Source organism: Parus major, chromosome 6, assembly GCF_001522545.3.
Source record: "Parus major isolate Abel chromosome 6, Parus_major1.1, whole genome shotgun sequence".
NCBI classification, from domain to species: domain Eukaryota; kingdom Metazoa; phylum Chordata; class Aves; order Passeriformes; family Paridae; genus Parus; species Parus major.
In genome coordinates, this window is record NC_031775.1 from 4,132,054 (window position 1) to 4,154,355 (window position 22,302).

The following is a 22,302-nucleotide window of genomic DNA, read 5'->3' on the forward strand; positions in this document are numbered from 1 at the left end:
GACTTGAGCCAGGTGCCCAATATCAAATGGAGCAAGCAGATCAGTGTCTATCACCCTAATCTGCATAACCTCGGGAGATCCTAGCCCGTACTGTGCTACCTTACTCTGTATATCCTGTACTACCTTCCATGCCATCACATCATGCCCGTCGGTCTGTCCCGTATTCGGGGCAGCCTTAAACACAGGGAAGGCTTGGGCCGCCCCTTGGGGTGCCCCTTCGACTTCCCAATCCAGCTGGACCCAGTCATCAGAAGCTGAAGCGGCTTCCGGTCCTCCCTCCGTCTCCCCCGCCCCAGCCCCTACGGCGTTAAAAATCCCGGTCCTGGGTGTTCCCAGCCTCTCGAGCGATTCCCAATCCCCCATTTCCAAAGCTCGGTGTTTCACCACATCCCAAAAACGCCCCCGACGCTTTGGATACGCGGCCACTGGACGGGGTGGGGACGGCCCGAGATGGTCCCAGGGCGGGCTCGCGGCTGGGCCGTTCCGGGCACCAGAAGAGGTGGGTGGGCTGGCTGCTTCAGACGGTGTAGACTGTCGCTCGGAAACCAAAGCAGGTACGGCCGCAGGACAGCTGCAGTGGGCCCGGGAAAGGGGCGGCGCCAGCACAGGCATGGGCCCCGTGGAGGGCAGCGGGGGGGCAGGAGAACCCCCCACGGCCGCTCGCGGTGGTGCTTGCAGCGCTGGTGAAGGCACCGCGGAGGGCGCAGGCAGGGGGTCGCTGTTCCCCTGCCGCCTGTCTGTTGACGAAGCTTGCGCCCTCAACTCCGCGGGCGACGAATACTTGAACTCTCCTGGAGAGGGAGATTTCTGGTGCACAGACTGCTTCCGCCCGCGGCCAGAGTCCTCCGAGGACCCGGGCCGAGCCGAGGGAGCGCTACGCCGCTCGTTCACGGTCTCATCCCCCAGTCTCTCATGGTGTACAAAAGAGGCACCCCTGGCATCCCAGTCTTCCATCCCGGCCTCGCTGTCCCAGACTGGCACTGCTCCAACACTTTACAGAGCGCGCCCCAGGTGGCGTCCAGGCTGCACACGCTGGTATCCCCTTCAGTTAATTCAGACCATAAGCGGTCTCCCACTGACAGCCAAACGTCGAGATCAAAGGCATCATCAAAAGTCACAGTAAAACCTTGCGCTTTTACCCACTGCAACAAAGCGCGCATAGTATCTTCAGAAATACTGAGTCCCATGCGTGGCAAGGCATCCTGCCACGCAGAGAAGACAAGCTGACCATTAGTTGAATTGCAGTTCCCCATTGTGAGAACCGTCTATCTTGACCCCGCGAATGCAATGGTGCAGACGCAGTGGCTTAACCTGGGACTTTAAGCTCTAGGTTCGTCAAAATAAGCCATTCCAAGCCTGCTCACTGGCAGGGCTACACTATCCCGTTGGTCTAAAAACCAGCTCCCTCCAGGAAAGCCCGGGAGATTCTCACCCCTCTGTGGGGGAAGCGGCTGGCTCGTTGTCTGCTGGTTGCACCAAACCTCGGGGGTCATCAGATGCACATCACGTCGGCGGTCACCAGATGTTGCTCTATTAGGAACGGTGAGAAGAATGACACAGACTCTTTAGGGAGTCGATCAGGAGAATTTCCCTTGGTTTATTGCCTCAGATCTTTTTTATAGACTGATACGTGAAAAGTACAGAAAAGAAACTCTTATTGGTTAGTAAACTTAACACATCATCATTATTGGTCAGTGGGGTACACCACCCCTCGACCTTCTCTTGCCAGAAAACAAGGAACAGACAAACAGCACCTGCAAGGTGCATTTCTTCTGCATTTTTCTTCTGCAGAGGCTACTTTACTGTCTGTTCAGGCATGTATTTTGGGGAATGAAGAATTAAGGTTTGAAAATAGACCATCAAATGTACATGCTGATAGTTTCTTACCGTGTAATGTACCTTGAGACTACTGTTTTCTGGAAATAAATAATTGTTTTTGTTTCAAGGGCTCTCTGTATTGGTAGGATATTTTTTTTTTTAAAGCTAATATAAGAAAGCTACTTGGAAAATCCTTGTTTGTTGTAGCATGTATTTGCTACATCTGGCCCTCTTCCCTTCTGCACATGGCATATGTCTTCCAGTGAGTGGGTACCTCTGCTTTATTCAGAAGCTTGTTGAGAGAGCTGGGTTGTCTTCATTATTCTGCCATCTCTGAATTCTATTGAGCAATGTTGGCAGTAAAAGTGTGGCCTCAGATTGAGTGTGTCTGTCACTGTGTGATTCAAGCAATGACACAGGCTCATCTATAGTTTTATAAATTTTGAGCAGATGATCCTGAGGCTGCAGATTGTATTCTTCCTGCAGTAATGAGAGTAGTGTTTTTGGAGAGATTGTCTCCTTGCATTTCAATGGAGCTATAGCTGGATGGTGTTATGTGTGGTCTTTCAATGGGAGGAAGTAAGTCTTGGTGCTTTTCTGTTGGACAGATCTAGAATTGTTTGGGGGGAAAAAAAAAAAAAAGAAAAAAAAGGTGGTTTCCAAGCAGTTGTGAATCCTGAAGCAACAGAGACTCAATACTCTGCAGATAATGAACCAGCCTCCCTTTTTGTAGACTTCAGCTTTCCATCTTATGATTAAGGACCACTGCTGGGATACTACACCTATTCAATTTTCTTTTGAATAAACAGATAATTTAAGTCTTCAGAATTATCAGGATAATGCTTCATGGTAGTACAGTATATCAAACAGGATTTAATCTTTGAGGAATTGTCTATTTGTGATTTCCACAGCTCATCTGAAAGTAGAAGGACTTTCTCTTCTTATTTAATAGAAAACTAAATCTTCTGCCCTTAAATTTATTACTTCTTGCAAACTCCACAAATAATCAAAACAGATGTGCAGATTTGAATATTCAAATGTTCAAACATTTTCATGTTTTAAGAGCTGAAATAGCATAAAATAACTCACACTAGTCATTTGTCCCATCTTCTAAGGAGCTTTCAGTGTTCATGTCTGTAAAACATCAGATTCTACAGCTTTTTTTTCTCGTGTTAGAGAGTTAGAGGCATGGCTCTTGCATTTTACAGACAAGCTATTATGTTCCTTAAATTGTGGAGTACCGATTTTGTCAAGAAAATTTCAGGTCTTCTACAGATTCTCCATACTATTGTATCTGCTCACCCTGGCTAAAAAATACATGGTACATTTAGTACTTTTTGTCAAAACGATGTACTTTCTTGACTGCAAATACAAGTGAATGAACTCACCTGATCTGCAGTAAAAATGCTGTCTATTTTTAAGAATACATGGAGGCAGTAAGCCTCATCTTTTAATATTAAAGTACATGCTAGTTAAAGACCAATCTATTGCCATTATTTCATCCGTTTCAGTTGCTTTTAGGCTATATGGGTAATGCCAATATATTTTAAAATGCTTTTTTTAAGAGCTCTTTTTATTCTAGAGTGACTGTGAAATGCTAATGTGAACGACTGAGGAAATTCTGGTAACAAAAAGCAACATTGCAAGCCTTTTATTAAAGAAAATTCCCTACCGCTGCCTTTGGTTGCTATTTCACCACTTTTCCATGTGGAAATGGATAGCACTTGCATAACAGAGTAATAATTTTCCTTTGTTAAGCTGTTTTGCTTTATAGTAACTTGTGCTTTGCATTTGATTAGGTTAAGACATATTTAGAAAGACTTGACTGCTGGGTAATGCCATCTCCATGAAAGAAACAGTTTGTAAAAACCTGAGAAGTCAAGGATATTTGGAACAGGATGGGAAGATTAAGTTTTATAAAAGCACTCTTACTGTCTCCATTCCCTATGTAATTACAACTAGCCTTAGTTTATACCAGCTAGATGTTTCACAATCACATCCATCTCAGTCAGGAGATGGACAAAATTTTCAGTCTAGTGTACTTTCTTTTAATTTTCAGTTGTGTACTATGTTGAGAAAGTAGGCCAGAGCTGAGCAAGGTGTCAGAGTTGTTCAGGGTTCAGAACTCCGGAAACATTCCCACCAATTTCAAACCCTTATCACTGCCATTGGTGGTTCAGTGTGGGATCCCTGGACTCACCACCTCCATCCACCTCTGTTGGCAGCAGCAGGAGGTACTGCCTCCTCCCTAGGCTGCCTGGATTTTCCCTCCTGTAGGTAGATTTTCTTTCAAAACAAAGAAACTCCCAGAACCCTTGTTACTTGGCCAAGAATAAGCCTTTCTTAAACATCCCATAGAACGCTTGTTCCCCAGAATTAAAATTTAGAGGTTGCAATTAACATTGGGGAATAAGGGAATACCTAATTTGGACTTGTATTTTAAATTTTGCTCTGACATTTTGTAATGTAGTTTCTGATTCTTTTAGTTACTATGTATAACTTGGAGGTGTCAAACAGAAAATTTTTGTTTTCCATCACTGATGGTATCATGGACTGTAAAAGCTAAACACCCTTCCTGTTGTAAAAATACTCTATTTATTGCCACTGAAACATGCTTTTCTATAGCTGTGTGTTTTTTAAGTAAATTTCTGTTAAATTACATACAAGGTTTACATTTGTGTATTCACTTGACCTTACATCACAAGGTTGGAAAATTGACAGCTATTTTTTTAATCTTGATTTTATGCTAAGAGATCTAGGTCTATCTTAAGTTGCATAATAAGTTTGAATTGCATAGGTAATTTGAGTTTGGAGTTCTCAACACTTATAATTTGCTTATAAAGTATATATGTGTAATAATGGAACATGGCATAATATTCTAGGGTGAAACTCAGTGAGATGCACTCTGAGACTCACCTTGAAGATAGTAGGGAAACTGATGTTGACGAAAGACCATTTAATATTGTACTGAAGTAGTGTTTTCTTGGCCCTATTGAAAACATCTTCAGAAAGGTTGCTTATATTTTTTTCTTCCTAGAAAGAACTTTCCTAGAAGTAAACATTTTGCTAACAATTATTAGGTGATAAAGGGGAAACTGTACTCTCTTCCCTTAGGAGAGCAAACAGAATTTGGATAACAATGCACTCAATTAGTTTTAAAAAGTGGATGATGCATGGACTATACTTTTTAACGTTTTAAGTAAAACTTTTTGGAAATCAACATTGCTTTCATGACAGTTCTAAAGAGTTTCAGAATTTGTTTGGTCAGGTGTATTTATTTGGAGCAGAAATGACTGGAAAACTCTGGATCACAGCACTGCATGTAGAGAATTTCACCATGATTGTTGTGTTTCTGCTTTGAAGTAACAATATTTTGTTGCAATTGCTTGGCTGACTCCATTGGAAATAAATTTGTTGTCTTGCTTTCCTTGGAAAAGCATGTTAAAAGCTTATGCTGCTTCCTGTTGGAAAATAGCAATGAGTTACAAAATTAGCACATTAATGCCAATTATAAATATAATATCACTGCAGTGGGAAATTCTCCTTTTTATTCAAGAGAATGCATACATGGTGTGAAGACTTCAGCTGCTCTGGGCACACAAACATATAATCTCTATTCACAAATAGCTGACAAGGCAAGGAAGAAAAATTTGGCTGAAAAGTCTCAAAATCAACATTCATCCTTAGGGAGGCAAATGTAGTTTCTTGCTGTATAGAGTTTTGTCAGTGGAGCTAAAAAGATTAAATATTTTTAGGCTTTGCACTCTTTAGAGTTTTTGTAAACAAAGTTAGACCCTCTAAGGAGTCTAAAACAAAACATTTTATTTTGTTTTGAGGAAAGGAAGCTGGGTTGCTTCCTTTCCTCATCTTTTCCCCTTTTTACTCCCTTTCATAAATTGTGCTGTTTGAGATAGTGCTCATCTGTGTGTGGGAGGTCACTGTACAGAGAAAGGGGAAGCCTCTATTCTTCAGAGGCTACCGTTGCCTTAGAAAAATTAATTTCCCAGCCAAGAGGGGAATAGGCAATGACTAGGCAATGCATTTTGTCTCTCTTGCTTCTGCTTTTCAAAAATAAACTTTAAAAGCCAGCAGATAGTTAAGTCTTGTCATGGAAACCTGAAAGTGGTGGAAGCTGGCAGAATCAATTCCCAAGTATCGTGTGTGTATATCGTGCTAGAGGCAGAATATGGTGCACTGAGCAATGGCAGACTGGCTATGTGCCACACTCCCATTTTCCACTTTTCTTGGAACTGCTCCTTTGAAGATCTAATTGGATGGTGCCAGGATACTCTGAAAATAGCTCAGCAATAGCTCCCACTGTTGCTGCACCAGATTGTGGTTTATTTGGGGTGCAAAACTTGCACACAAACATTAGGTTGTATCACAGCTATCTACAAGTTTAGGCCAGTGTCCAGAAGATACAGTGTTGGGAAGGTAGAATTAGAAAGAAATTATAAATATGACTTTGTAGCCAGAAAGGCTAAGGAAGAAATACAAATGATAGCACGGTTTGAATAATTCAAAGAAACCGGGCTGGTATGCCAGAACACATTCTTTCCTGCAATAAAACCAAGCTGAGACTCCTCATCCCAGCCTTATAAGGAAAGGTCTGAAGGACCCTGAGATAACTAAAAATATGCAAAAATAGCGATTTCTATAGGTTGCACACAAATGTTACTGTATTAGTATACTTAGAAAGATTGGTCAGTGAAAGAATAGAATATTCATACGTAGAGATTATATAAGTAATTGTAAAAGAGAGTTCACTCTCTTAGTCTCTCTTGGTGTCTCTTAGTCTGTCTTGGTAACTGTTGGTCTCTTTTAGTCTCTCTTGGTCTCTCTTGGTGTCTCTTGGTCTCTCTTAACTCTTAGTTCTTTTGTTTTCTCTTGTCTCTCTTACTACGTTCTCTTGCTGCTCTTTCCTGCTCTTCTTTATCTCTTTTTTCCCGGCTCTCTCACTTCTGTTCTGTTCTGTTACTCTCTTTCGTAGAAATCTTAAGTCTTAAACTCATGTATTCATATCTTACCCTCTTTTGTATTGTTCCCCCTGAGCCCGCTTTGAGCTCTATCTGCTGGCTCATAGCAGGCTCTCTCTCTCTCTCTCTATCCCACGCCCTGAAATAAACTTCTAACACCTAACTCGATTATAGAGGTCTTTGCCACGTCTCTGACCGTCCCCAGAAAGCGTCTCCTACAATACAGTATTTTTTAGTGTGGATGTTTCTAAACTACTAACTCTCTTTTAGACTTACCTGTGTCTTTCAAAAATATTTATTCACTTTATTCCCCTTGCCTCCTATTTTTTTAAAATCTACTGTTGTGTGAGGTCTGGTGCTGAACCTCTTAACACTTTGCTATAGACTACCCAAGTTAAGTGTCTTTCCAGATACTAAAACAAAATTATTTGACCAATCTGAAATGGGGTGGAATTTGCAGGATGAGAGACCAGGAGGAAGGTGAATTTAGAGAATGATTTTTCACTGTACTGTCACTGAAGTTTTTCTTTACAATTGATCAAATGACAGAATTTAGAAATAAATGTTTCTGCAGAAGGCTTCGAAGTAGCTACAAATACAAGATAATGAATGCTGCTAGACTGATTTGGGATATGATGTGCTTTCTTGCCAGTGTTTTAAATTTTTACTCTGTTTACTCTTCCTGTTAATTCTTTTGATTAAGAAATGAATACTCTGCAACTTTATTACATATTTTAGAATTAGTCTCTAGAAATTAAGTTATTAAAAAGTGGATTTTTTAAGTGAAAATAGTTTTTGCTGCTGTTTTCTACTTGCTTTGTTAGAATAAGTGGCTATAGCTGTAGTAATTAACAGTGGATGTGAGAGGATTCTTGATCTTATGCTTTAAAGACGGAAGGGAAAAGGAAAATGTGTGGGAATGGAGTGGGAATAATATGGGTTAAAAGTATCTGTGGGGGAAAACTGGAATGATGAATTTGGGTACAGGAGTGAGAAGTGGCTTGGTGGAAATTTGTGTACTCAGAACAGAGAAAGACAAGATGAGGAGATGCACTGTGTAGTACATATTTGAAAGTGTGAGACAGAAAGTCTAGACAAGAAAGTATGTTGTAGGTCTAAAATTAATCAGAGTTAAAAGAGAAGAATATTTCTGTGACAGTGATACCAAGTTCTCAGAAGTGGATAAAGGACGAAACCCCAGTTTTGGAAATTGTCTTGGGTGTGGCTGAGAGCTGAAGTCCAGAAGAGTGGGAAAGCATCCTCCCTCCATCTTCACTTAGCGTAACAAGCCATGACTTTTTTTGTATTTTGACAGCTGATTTTTCTTACGAAATTTCTCATAATTGCAAAAAAGAGAACAACTTACTATGTTGAGGGTTCGGGTTTTTTTTAATTTAAAATAAATTCTGTAATTTTGAAATGTAATGGGTTTAGCAGAGTTGTATTTGGTAATGCAGATAGCTTTTGGACAGCTTTGAGATCCCTCTGCTCTGCACAAGAGGAGACAAAAAGTTTGGTGTATTTAAATTAGTAGTTTAGTGAATGCAACTGAGGAAAGAAGGTACAGCTGTTCTGTGTTGGGGAGGGACAGGGATGGCACAAAATCAAATAGTTACAAACTGGCTTCACATTAATCTAGCTGGAAACAAAACGTGGTGTTATTGTTGATAGCAGGAGGACAGAAACAGCAAGAAACTGAGCTGCTTCTGTGAGCTGGTGTGTGTTGGACTTGCTTGTAGTAGCAAGGTCTGCGGGTTCAGGATGTCCTTTCTGGTGCTGTTCCAACTGACTTCTTTTTCCTTTAAAACCATTTCATTGGTTGGTTGATTTGTATGACATGACTTGTATTTGAACTGCTGAAAATTAGAAGTATTCTTAATATTTACTGATTATGTAGATAGCTATATGTATTACTTGAATGCTACTATTAAATACTTAGTGTAATGCTTTTTGTTCATGAGATATGACACCCAGTATTAGTGGTAATGTTTTAGTAAATGTAACTCTCTTCAGCACAAATGGACTGCCAAGAAAACTGTCTTTTGTGGTGCAGAAACTGATTATATAATTTAAAAACCATAGCATTAAAATGGGTAATAAAAAAACCCCTTGCATTAAATTTTTTAATGTATGCATTGAAAAGTGTGTGTATATGAACATATGTTGTGTATGTGTAATAATGTATGGCCTTTCCTTTCTTAAATTTCCCCAGGTATATGTGGAATTTGATGATCTTGAATGGGAAAAGCGAGAATGGGTTAAAGTTTATGAAGATTTTGCAACCTTCTTGGTGGAGTACCAGCTGGTCTGGGCGAAAAGAAAGGACCCAAGCCAGACTCAGGGATCAAAGATCAAACAAATTCAATGGCCTGCATTGGTAAGATACTTCAACAATTGCATGTACTAAAGGATTTAATTCTCTTCAATTCTTTCCTTAAGAAACTGTCTAAATTACTTCAGTGATGGTGGGAAGTGGTGAGCATGGAGGGGGAGAAGGGTAAGAAAAGGATAAGAAAAAACTAGTAAAGCATGATTGTGTTGGAGGGGTGGAGTGATGTGATAATAGTCACTCATCTTCATTTTTGAATCAACCTAAAGCACTGCAAAAGTCGTCTATATGCAACATAATAGGATTAATGTCACTTTACATAGTCAAAGCATCTTACAAATATAAACTTAACAGTAACACATCTTAATGCTCTGGGGAGGATTGAAATCCCTTAAGCTTGTGATACCCTCAGCTTCCACAAAGAAGGTATCTGAAATTCAGGTCAGAATTCAGAAAGATGAGAAAGATGAAAGAAGATTAATCAAGTAAGTGGTAACAGTTTGCCTGGTTTATGAGGTGATATTTGTGACTATTCTTTCTGGATTGGTGCCCAAGCATTCAAAGCTTTTGAGATAACTGCTAGGAGGCTGTGCGCATTTGTGGCATATCTTTAGATATATCTGATGAGAAAATCTAAAAAGCAATAAAGATGTATGCCTTTTTTCTCCAAAGAAAGTAGTAATGCTATAAAAGACTTCAGAAGAGCCAAACAGACGTGAGATTTTGGGAACCTACCATATTGTATGGTTTTGCTTTGTATACAGTTGGGGAACATTCTCACAGATTGGTGGGTGAAAGGGGACTCCAACAAATTTGTGAAAGTGGTGAAGGGAAATCTTAGATATATTTGATTATAAGCTTAATATCTCTAGCTTTACACTATTTTTTTAGATATTTACAGTCATAATGAATTTAGATCATGCTCTTTTTTTCCTCTGGCTTTTGCCGTATCTGTTTCCTTTCAATATGCTCTTCATATTCTTGTCTCTGAGCATCTGATGGATTTTTTTGGAATGCTGTTGTGGGATAATTTTTTGAACCTGTGGTGGGAACAGTCATGCTGAAGGTCATGAAGCAATCTGGTCAAAAAAGCCATAGATGATTTGGGATCGACTTACTCCACTTCAGTTAATATTCCTACTTGACTCGGCTTGTATGTTTGTGCTAATGTACTTTAGTAAAGCAAGCTAACTTTCTGGACGTACAGGCTGAGTCATATATATGCTTGTACAGACAAGTTAGTATATATCCTTGAGCAAGGATTTTTAGTTTTCGGGAGCCATGTCATTTGCTCTTTGAAGCCACCCATCTCTCCTTTGTTGAGATGGGTATTTTAAAATCTGATAAAAACTTAGTATCTAAGCACTCTGCTATTTTACATGCTTTTAATCTCACCCTGTAGGATAGATTTCTATAAAATATTCTAGTATGGCTGCTGATCCTGTTCACAAGTTGATATATATTTGCTAATGTGTGACAGTGTTTTTGTTAAATCTTTCTCCTAGCAGACTTTTTTTTTTCAAACTTCTTCTGGTCCAGCAAAATGTAGAAACTTTTTCTTCCATCTCTATTTTATCAATACCTTTATTTTTTTTAATGTTTACGTTCTTGAGGCAGCTGATAGGCATGAGAAGGAAGATTTTCTAAAGATCTGCCCCCTGCTTTTACAATTAAAAAACCTGAAATTGTATGGTCTGAAGTGAGGATCAAATAACTTGTCAGGTCATAGTTTTCAGATGTTCAGGATGACAAGTTCTCAGCATTTGTACTTAGCCTGCCTACAGATGTTCTAGCAGTTATTTCCTGAATCAAACCCTCTAGTCATCCATTCCAGAAAAAACACAATTGAAGAAAAGTACAGATACAAGATATTTGCTGTAGTTAAGAGCAGATTCCTTCCGCAGAGACCTACCAAGGTTTTGCTCTGTATCCATAGTGACTCTGAGTACATCATGGCATGGGGTACAGTGAGGGTGCTCAAACTAGCATGGAACTTCTGGGTTTTGTTGCCAGACTTTCAAAACCCTGTGGTGGATTACAGTGGATTAGCTCCATGAAGGTTTGTGGTGGTGAGTTTGGGTGGGGGGGGAGGGGGAAGGGGGTTGTTTGTTTATTTTCCAGAACAAGACTTAGTAAAAATAAGAAAATATGAAAAAGATGGTAAAAAAATTGATTTGCCAGTAGTAGGAGTATTTTCACTTTTATGTGAAATCCTAAGTGTGGATGTGTTAATATGCACATTTTGAAAAAGCTGAGTCTTGATGTAGCCTTTAAGGGAAAAGTCTCAAGCATTCCCATGCATGTGAATGATATTGAAAAAGAATCATACCAAAATGGAAGTTTCTGGTACAGCTTTATTTTGGATGCTAATGTAAATGCAGCAAATAAATATTTTAGAATATTTTATGTAGTATTTCTCTAGGATGTTTGCCTTCAGTGGAGTGAATGAAAACTGCTTATTTAGATGGTTCTTATCACCTTCTCTTCTTCTTTGATTAATGTACCTTGTATTTACTGTATGGTATTCAAACCTGATCAGAAGAAAAGGTCTGCAATTGCTGTGGGGCTTTCTGTGGGTAGTTATCAGTCTATTGTCTGAGTACTTCAAAATTTCTGATTGCTTTCATCACTCAGCTGTGTGATATGATGTAATCTCCACTTTATGGATGAAATTTCTAGAATGCAAGTTGTTCAGAAATGTTGCTATTTTAAAATGGCTGAGTGCCTGACGTGTAGCTATTCCTGAAAGCACAGCACTCATTGACCTTTTGTAACTATACTTTAAAATTTTAGGCTTTAAGATTTATAGTCAGGCTGAGAAAGGGAGGAGATGGGAAGTACTGTCTCTTTCTCCTTTTAGTTTAGAAACTCAGTAACAGGAGAGGGGTAGACTATCACCTGAATTCAGTTGCTCTCATTTGGCGATTATATTTTTTTAAAGTGAAGTTCCTGCTTTAGGTCAAGAGTTGGCTGTAAATGAACCTGGACCCCGATAACAAGCTTCATTGTGATGGCTTTGAATGGATACTTATGCTACTGTGCAAGGCTGAGAAGGAGGGAGAAACTATAGTGCCTCAGGTTGTATTCAAGCTGTAATCAAATGCTTTTTCTTCTTGTGAGATTATTTCCTGGGAGCCCTAGAGGACTTGGCTGCCTAGCTGGTATAATTGGAAATCACCCTGCATGTGAGGTGTTTGCAGTCATAGAAGAAAAGACCGTCAAGAAACCTAAAGAAATGGCAATAGTGATAAGTAATGTCAGTGTATGTGTAGCCTGGATATTGGGGAAGAGGGATGTTTGGTAAACGGTGCTTGTTGTTTTCCTTAAAGTAATAGAGATGCTTTAGAGATGTTAATGCATGAGAAAACTTCTTGGCCAAAGTGTTAGCACAGGGAAAAAATGTATGGATTTAAAAAAAAGTGTAGGTAAGTGGAAGTGAGTGGTGTATGGCCTTCCCACATTAATGGATTTTAGTAAGTAGTCAAGATAAGGTGTTGAAATTGAAGGCATCAGTTTGGGTTGGTTAATAAGGGGGATTCATGTCACAAAGATACAAAAATATGGGAGTGATAGGCTCAAAGTGATGGGTTAGGGGAATCACCAGTACTTCAAAAATGAGGCAGCACTAGGTTTTGAATTTCTCAGAAATAACTTTGCAGAAATTGACATTGACATGAATAAAATTTTTTGACCTGTAGGTAGATAAAGAATTGTTGTATTTTTGGGAGAGTAAATTAATTTACCTATGTAGAAATAGTTTGGATACTATGATGTTGGGGGTTCGGTTTGGTTTTTTTCTTTTTTTGTACTTATGGGTTTTTTTCCCATAAGTTATTAGGAAATTAACTATTGGGTACTTATGCGTACTTCAGAAAAACAAGAGTAGCCAAACTCAGAGGGGAAGGGGATACCTGGAAATTTGAACAGGCAAAAAAAAAAACCGAACGGGAGTGGGGGAGCTGCGGGGAGCTCTCGCTTCTGGGTTTCGGAGGAGGACAGGCAAGCTGTTACTTTACCGCGAAGAGAATTCCCTGTCACCGCCGGAGCCCCCATTCGGTACTGCTTCGTCCTTTCTGTGGGTGAGCTTTTGCTCGTAAGAGCAACCATTGGATTGAGACCTTATTACCAGCTACCTCCCTAAACGAGAGACCTATCCTCGTCTGTTCGAGTGCCCGGGATCTTGGGCTCGCCCCTCTCTGCCCTGCTGGGAGCCAGGATGCCGCTATCCCGTCCCTGTTGCTCTTCGGAGCTGCTCCGAGCTTTCGCTGCACTGTAGCTACCCTGCCTGCCGAGATATCTCGTGGTTCCAGCCATAGCTCTGGAGTTTCTGATACATCTTGTCTGCCACCCTGGGTTTTGTTTTTTTTCCCCTCATTCCTGCCGGCCCAGCTTACTGTTTCCGTAAGTCCTGCTGGAACACCGGGATCGGCTGCCCCAGGGAGGTTTGTGAAAGAAAGCCTGTGTTCTATCCCTTTCTCGCCTCCGCTGAGCCACCATTACCATGTGCTCCCCGAACCCGCGCCACAGCGCCCCCTGCAGCCGCAGGGGAATCACCGCACCTACCCTGTCCACAGGGAGTCACCAGCGCCCCTGTCGGCTGTGCCCGGAACTGCATCAAAGGAGAAGGTGCCTGCGGCTAAAACGACTGAGTTCCTGTTGTTTGCTCTTAATACTGTAATTGTTGTTTGTTTGTTTTATTATACATACTAGTAAAGAACTGTTATTCCTATCCCCATATCTTTGCCTGAGAGCCTCTTTAATTTTAAAATTGTAATAATTTGGAGAGAATAAGTTGGCATTTTTAATTCCAAGGGATGCTTCTACCCTCCCTAACAGTCATATGTTGTTAGACATATGATGTTAGAGATCAGTGATAAAATCATGCATATGATATAATTCAGTCTGAAGTCTTAGGAATATGGTTGTATCCCCTCAGCAGCTAAGAAGGGAGATGGAAGTATGTGTGTGGGGAGGGCAACAAATTGGAGCCAAGGTTTTAATATGGACTGAACAGAATGCTTCTGTGAGCTCTCAGTTTGAATTTAATTACTGCTTCTCTAATTGCACATTAAGATATCTAGAAATAAAGCATAGAAGGAAATAAAGAAATGACAAAGGATAGAGGCAGCTAGAGACATTTTAGAGACTATTAGAATAATGTGCAGAAAAATTTTAAGGTTAGACTTACTAGCAGAGGGCACTAGGATAGAAACATAGATAGAGACAGAGAAGTTCCCTGAACTGTTTTTGTTTTTTTTTTTTCCCCTTTTTCTTGGATCTGTTCCAGCGTACTCTGGGCTGAAAACCCAGACAAACTCTGGGAGCTCATGCCTGTGGCCCACTGGGGCCTGGGCTTGGTGCTTTCCAGCACCACAGGGACTGAAAAGAACCTGAGCGAGCCAAGCTGCACCCCATGAAAAGGACTTTTTCTGGATTTGCCATCTCATTGAACAGTGAGAGGTTTTATTGTTTAACATTACTCAATTTATGTTAAATAAACAGTTTTTTCCACTTTTCTCCAAGGTAATCTTCCAAAACCAGTTGTGGGGGAGGGTGCTGCTTGAATTTGCTTTCTGAAAAGATCCCATTCAGAAGTTCTCTCCCAAATTTGCCCTAAACCTGGACAGATGATGATGAGTCAGAGTGTTTTATGTGTTCTACTTGGTATGTCTTGTTTTGTGAAGTATGTTACCTTTTTTTATACCTGTAAACCAACCAGTGGTGCATGTGAATTCAGTATGAATCCATATATAATAAATCAGAAGAAACCGTAGTAGTTTGTTGCTCTGAATATGAAGACAGTGCTTCATTAGCTTTACAGTACTTGCCTTGTCAAACCAACAGATTTGCCCTTAGTCTCAACTAATACTGAGGTCTGCAGTAACTATCACTCCCAGTTTTGGGGCTGATATACAGCAAGAACTGGTTCTCCTGCAATTTTGTGTTTCTGAGGAATATATAGATAAAAGCTAAAATACATTTCCATGAGGAGACCCTGAATATGTATGTCTTTTAAGGTAGAGGCTGGAAGAACAACTCAACCTCCCCCCTGCCCCAGTAACAAAAAGAGCATGTCCCTTTTTCTTGGAACAAGTGAAATCATTGCTAAACCAGTGGCTTGAGAACAGTCTTTCCTGTCTTTCTCTATGTATGGCTCTGAAAGAATATAGAGTTTTAGCCGCACTTATAGAAAAAACAGGGACAAGAATGAATCTTCACTGGTAATGATGAACCCTTTTCCATTGTGAGAATCTGGAGCTGACCTACAATGGCCAGTGCCAGTGGCACATGTGGGACTGTGGGCCTTCAGTCTGACTGTCATGCTAATGATGAGGTCATGTTGCAGAAGAACGAGATGAGGTTTGTTTTGGGTGGTAGTAGATGTGTTAGATGTGAATGAGCCCAACGTGTTCATGTGCTGACTTCGTGTTAGGGCACTTGGTAGTAAAGTATATGAGGAGAAGCATTCCTAGACACATGGAAGAGAAGACTTGTGCTCTGACCTTATGTAGCCCTTTCCATTGTCCCTTTCTGCCCCTCTGTCCCAGCTGTCAATTGCAGAATCCCTTTGCTTGACTGCAATTTGCTTCAGTTGGCTTGATTGTGTTGGATTATGAAGGAAATGCTTTTAAAGTGCCAGTTTATTGGCATTTGTGTCATGATTAAAGAAGAAAGTGTACAGTTTGTACAACAAGCTTCTACAGGGCTTCCAGAGGGTCTTGAGACAAATTCTTTATTTTTCAGCACAATAACGGAAAGTAGTACAGGTTCCTTGTTCATTCTGTTTATTCTGTGACACACTACCACTTTTTCACTTTCTCGAGGATTTGTTTTCTACTTTGTCTTGATGATCTAATTACAGCATTTCTGAGTAAGTTTCTCTTTTATATGTTGATCCCATGGCTCAGATTGATCCCTGTGGAGCTTCTATAGATATTGCTGATGTTCCCCCTGTATATTCAGTTACTTCATTGCAGCCTGTTCTCTCTGCACAATGAAAAATAGAGGTATGCACTGCTAGATACTATGATTAAATCCTCAGCAGACACTCAAAATACTCCAGCAGTAAAAAGAAATTAATTCACAAAGGATTACTGTGTATATGGAAAGTAAGGCAGAGAGAAGACCCCGTCTTCTGAGTCCTAAAAATAAGTAAAAACTTTGAGGATATTTCAAATTTGAGGGGAGGAAATGCTGTAGCTTCCAGGGAAAACTGTCAAAAACTAACAGTGTTTTCTTCAGGTGCTCCATTCTCTGCATCAAAATTCTAGTGCTTGTGTCCCTTGGTAATATGGGGTAAAGATAATGTATATGCAATAGAGGAGAAAATGCATGGAAGCTGTTAGCTTCTTGGAAAACCTTAAGAGTTTGGGGAAGAGAAAAGTTTAAGTAACTGACTCAGCAGAGCACAAATGACCCGATTTTTGCTGCATTGTGAAAGACAGTAATATGCAGAAACAGCACTTGGAGATGGTTCAAAGATTACTTCGTTGGCGAGCACTTTACTGTAATATTCCCACAGAACATAAATGTCTCAAGCAGTACCACATTCTGCTTCTTTTAAACTACTGCTTACTGGGAGTCAGTGCTTTCCATGCAACCTTCTAGGGAAAGGCCATTACCATCCCAGGACATGCCCCAAATAAAGAGTAATAAACTGGAATCTACCTCCACAGATGCTTTGTTATGAAATATGAGTGTTGCCCCATGGCTTCCCACTCTGGAAATGAGTGATAGGGTGGAAAGCCTCACTGCAGTGCTGTTTTCTATGTGACCCTGGTGCTTTCTTTACATTACTGCACTGGTTGTTTCAAAGTTTTTTCTCTTGAGATATTGGCTAATGGTAGGCTTCCTTTTTGCTTTCTTGTTAAGCTTGCACTTGTAAGCAAGCAATGCCTATGCTTTTTTTGTGTGAAAGGATTTAGTTTTGTAAAAGCATGCTTACATATATAAAATAAATGAAATACTTTTTTGTAGCTGAGTGCTGTCCTAAGAATAGTTCTTAATGTTAATTTCATTTATAGAAGTTACAGAATTCCAAACAAACTGAGTATTTTCTGGACGTCAACAGTAACCACAACTCATGTTGATCATACTGGTCTGGGAGTTGCCATTTTGGCAGCTCACCTAGAGAAATCTGCTTTAGTATGTCAAGTATCCTGGATGTCTTTGTACCTTTGGTTCTTTCCTGCTAGTAAAGCACTTCTTGTTTTCCAGGGGTTGTGCCAGTTGAAAAACCTTAGATATGGTTTAGCATCCTCTGTCCTCAGCTGTAACTGAGCGATATGCTCAGCTGAGTATGCCTCTGTCTCTTGCACCTGTTCCAAAGTCAAATAGCAGTGAAATGCTGGTGATGATTTACATGTCTTTCTGTAAAAGATGTAAAGCATCTTGAGTTTCCGTATTTAAGCCTGGCACTTGAAGCAGAGTAGTTGAAGCCACAGCTGCAGGGTGACTGCTTGCGTATTGGTATTTTTAACTGTTGCTGAAACCTAGACTGGTTTGGTTATACTCCTGTTGACAGCCCAGTCAGCTAGACTGGAGTTAGTATCAGTGTATCTCAACTGTGTTTGCACTTCAGCTCCAGTGTTGACCTACTGCACAGCTTCTTTGTGTAGAAGAGCCACGAGGTATGGTGGATTCTCTGGAATTCACTGGAAAGTCTTAAATATTTGATTTCTTATTTTTTTTCAACAGAATTTGAACAAAATTTTCACTTGTGCTGAAGAAAAATTACTTTGTAGCTGTCTAGATCATCTGCACTTCTTGAATTAGAAAGATCATCTCTACTTTGGAGATACCACAGTGAGCAGGATAATGGCTTGTGGATGAAGGTGGTTATTTCAGCACAGTGTTGTAGAAATTCAGCTTCCAGAGCTTGAGCTTTGGAAAATGAATGTGTATCTCCACCAGACTCATCACTCTCAGTCTTACTTGTTGCTGTTTATATAAATTATGACTTAGAGATCTATATATTATATATATGTGTGTGAGTGTGTATTTGTAGATCATGTGTATAGAGATCTACACACAAACAGAATATTTTTCTCTATATGTTAAAAACATTTTAAAAAGTCTATCTTCTGAACTGTACCTGTTGAGAGTGTCTACAGTGAGGGAGTGATGTCAGCATGGTACTTGTCCTCCATCCCAACAGTGGCTGTCTAGAGCGAGGAAAGCTGTGCCAGAAGACTTCCATCTCCAGATACTGCTCAGTGTTTCTCTTGTGATGGCAGGAGGAGTAGCTGGGCTTTACACCTGTGAAATCCACTTAGCAACTAATTCTGAAAGCCACCTACTCTTCAAACCTCTACTGCTGTTTCTGTGCATTAATAATTTGTCAGCTGTGCAATACTGAAGCACTACTATCATCATATCACTGCTAACTTACTTGAGTAAGGTAAGTTATTAGAATTTTACGAGTTTTGTGATCTTCTTTCCCAGAATTCCAGCAGTTTCTTCTGTCCTTAACAGTGAATACAATGATGTGTTGTATAAAGTCTCAATATCCAACTTATATATATACACCCATATACTATATATAGGTAGTGTGGAAAACCCACCCAAAATATGAAGGACTTTTTCTGTAAATGGTACTTCAGTAGTAGGACTGTAGGATACATAGGGCCTGGTACATTCCTGTTCCTCCCATTCTCGTAGAGCTGAGACATTGGCGCTTCAGGTGAAATTCATGTCTCAATAAAGTAAAAATGTTGCAGTCAGGACCAGACACTGTGTTTTCCTAGTTTAGGTAAAAGTTCTGTATTTTTCAAATGAAGGAGGCCTTTTTGGTATTCGTAAGAAAGCTGAAATCCTTCAGCTCCCCCTTAATTTTGGTTGTTGACATACAAACAAGGCAACTGTTGCTGCATAGGTCTCTCACTGATGCTGAAAGGGCCATGGTGCTACCTCCCCTTTTTGGCAATGTGGCTTAAACCTACCTCAGTCTCAGATCCAGAATCTCTGTCCCCTCCATTACACAAATTATTCTTTTAGTTTGCACTAAGCCCTTGTGAACTAAGCAGTTCACATATATGTGAGAAAATGAAGTGCTATTCTTTATTTCCATTATGCATTGTCTGTACTTGAATTGTATTGATCATTTCTGATTTATTATATGTTTTTTTCCTTCATTTTGTCATTCTCAGGGCTCTGCATTTTAAAACAATTTTGAAATGAGATGTTGCTAGTTACCTGCCATTAACAGAAATTCCTTTTGCTGGCGGATGTTGCAGGCCTTCAGTTATGCTAAAACAGGCTAAATCAAATACTTGGAGAAAAAAGTCATAAGTGCTAAAGCATTATAAATGGGCTGTCAGTGATACATTTATCATGAGCAATCTTTTTCATACATGGCAGGGGATGTATGAGGATGGGAAAAGATAAATTTTCACAACAACCTCATACACTGCTGAAGTTGTTCTAGCTACAGTTTGATGTTTTACATCTTGTATGTTTGTTTTTTAAATTTATCTTAACAGCTAAGGAGAAAACTGAACATAGGAAAGTTCAGGAACAGAACTCAGCTTGAAGTATTTAACTTAAGCACGAGGAGAGTAGCTCAGTGGAATCTGTATTTTGTATTTTTAGCACCCTAAACTTTCTGCCAACTTCATTTTGTAGCAAAATGACTATCATGATTTTTTTTGAAAAACAAACCCTGAAGTAGTAAACCCCCTAGGTCCTCTATTCCTGACTTCAGTGTCACAAGAGAGGTCTCCTGAAGTACTTCCCAGTTCTTTCCAGGTGCATTTTTGTATGGGAACACATGTTACTTTCTGAACTTTGTGTTGCACCATTTATGTTGGCATGGATATGATCAGTGTTTCTGAAGCCCTTCTTGGATTTGGTGGCTCTGCAGTTGCCCCAGCTGGGCAGGAGGAATGGAAATGTTGGTTGGCTGCAGGTCATATCACTCATGATGACTACTAAGATGTAGTTACTGCCTAATCACAGATTACCTGGAATTGTGAGGTAGTATTGATGAGTAGAGGAGGATAAAGGAGAAGGCTGCTGGAGGCACGGGTTGGTTTCTTCTGCTGAGCAATTTTCCTGTCCTCACTTAAATATTCATGTAAATGGGGGAAGGATGTACAGTGAAACCTTGGTTTGGGATTGTTTTTTTCCCCCCTAACTTATCTTTACTTCCTTGCAGTAAAGCCTAAGGTTACTTGAAGAACAGTTATTGTTAAGTCTTGGAGGTATTGTATCTTATTTAATGTGCACTGCATGTTTAAAGCATTGTTGCATACAGTATCTTTAATACCAGAAGGTGAATCAATAATAAGAATGATAAATTTAGGGCTATATAAAGTCTTGGGGAACCAAAACAATTTCAGGAAAGTATTTATTAGGCTGATTTTGTAAGCAATCAAAATAGACTCCTACTGATCAGGGAATTGATCTTTGTTTGAAAGTAGTACCCTTTTGCAGTAATTAATACTTTACTAGAGAAATATGGCAGACGTCATCTAACCTTGAGTAAGTCTGACTTCTTATTTACAAATAAGTGAATTATTAACACAATTAATGATATAGTGTTTATTTTTTGTCAACCAATTCTCAGAGGGTCCACCAGTCATGGATAAAAAAAGTATTCGGGTTTTTTGTCTTTTATTAGCTGCTCCTGTGTTCCATTTTGACTGCTTTATGGAAAAGTCTCCATCTATTAGTTAGCCGATTTTTTAATAGATCTGTATAAGAAAAAAATTATTCTTACATATAATGCATCATTCCAAAAAAATCCCGACTACTTTAATTTGAAATTTCTCATCAATTTTGTGTCTAGGACGTTAGGTAACTACCTCATTTCTTTTAACAAATGATGCAAAATTATATTTATCTTCTTGGCTCTAGTTTCAGATGGCTTTGAAAAATTCTTATATATTTAATAAGAAGGATTTTACTGAGATTTTAAATGCATATAATGAGTTGCTGTAAACAGTATTAGTGCCAGCACAATAGGAATAAACTACTGATTCATAAGGCTGATTGTGAGTGGATAGATGTTGTTGGAATCACTGAAACATTTAGATGCATCCTGAAATGAGCTGAATAGTGCTTCTTACCATTGGCTGATATATTTAGTTATTTTGAAAGTATTACAAAACTTTATATTAATATAAATACAACCAAAATCTCTTTATGTGTTCTACAGAATTTTTGCCTTTGAGTGTAACCAGCTTTTTAGGGAACTATGTTCCCATGTGTTTTTGATGTATTTGCTGGAATAGGATGATCTTTGTAGGTCCCTTCCAACTCAGCATATTCTGTGATCCTATGATTCAATGTTTTGTAAGGCTTCAGTGTTCAGTAAGGCTTTCCCAAGCTAAAGCCCATTGGTTTTGTTTCCAGAATTTCTATTTGTCCACATATGCTCTTGCTTGTAGTAGTACTTTTACTATTCTAAATGACAGTACTTTTAGTGCTTGTAGTCCTTTAGTCCAAATTATTCATTAAACTTTTTTATTTCTTCTAAATTTAAAATCAACTCTTTTTTTCCACATCATGATTACATAAAGTGCTACAGAAATGACAGTATATTTTCGTAGCTTACAGAAAGGAGAGTTTGAAGATGCACCATAAGATGTTTCTTTTCAGGAATCTTGTTAGTAGTGCATTGTACATGATTGCAGAGTACATGAGGAAGCATGAACACCTCTGTAAACTGACTGTGATGTTGCTGGGATCAGATGCTTTACTGAAGTTTGAAGCAAGATGCTAATCCTTTTAATCCTGAAGGATGGGCATTGCTACCCCCCACCCCCCATCCCCCCCCATTTGGAACTATCTCCTGTTAGATTACTTAGGACAGACCTATTTGATTCTGTTTTACTTCCTGGGTAAGACACATTTACAAGGTAGTTTGAGAGATGGTAATGAATTGATTGTTTATTGGCAAGTAGAGTGATAGGCATTTGTGTTCAGTCATCTTCTAAGATTCCTGGTCCAGTTTGCTCAGGAGCAGTACTTGAGGCAGTTATGGACAATCGTGGAGGAATTACATTAAGTCAGAGATGGCTTTTAGAACTCTGTCATCTTGAAAATAACATAAAACTTAAATAAAATCACTGTGTGCATTTATTTATTGATGTGTTTCTACTGTCTAGTAAGATGTTGTTCTGTGGAATAAAGCAGTGATGGATTTGAAATTGCATCAGAACTTTCAGTGAACTTCTT

At 39.5% G+C, this 22,302-nt stretch overlaps 1 protein-coding gene across 4 annotated transcripts in view; it reads left to right on the forward strand.

Moving 5' to 3' along the window:
• The window catches only part of JMJD1C (jumonji domain containing 1C), a 167,433-nt gene that overhangs the window by 47,928 nt on the left and 97,203 nt on the right, over positions 1–22,302 (forward strand). For all 4 annotated transcript variants that reach the window (XR_001522499.3, XM_019007200.2, XM_015632660.3 and 1 more), the window contains exon 2: positions 9,007–9,171. Coding sequence is in view for 3 of the 4 variants with exons in the window: in XM_019007200.2 (XP_018862745.1) it covers positions 9,007–9,171 (165 nt within the window). In the remaining variant the exon portion in view is untranslated. The remainder of the gene's footprint in view (positions 1–9,006; positions 9,172–22,302) is intronic.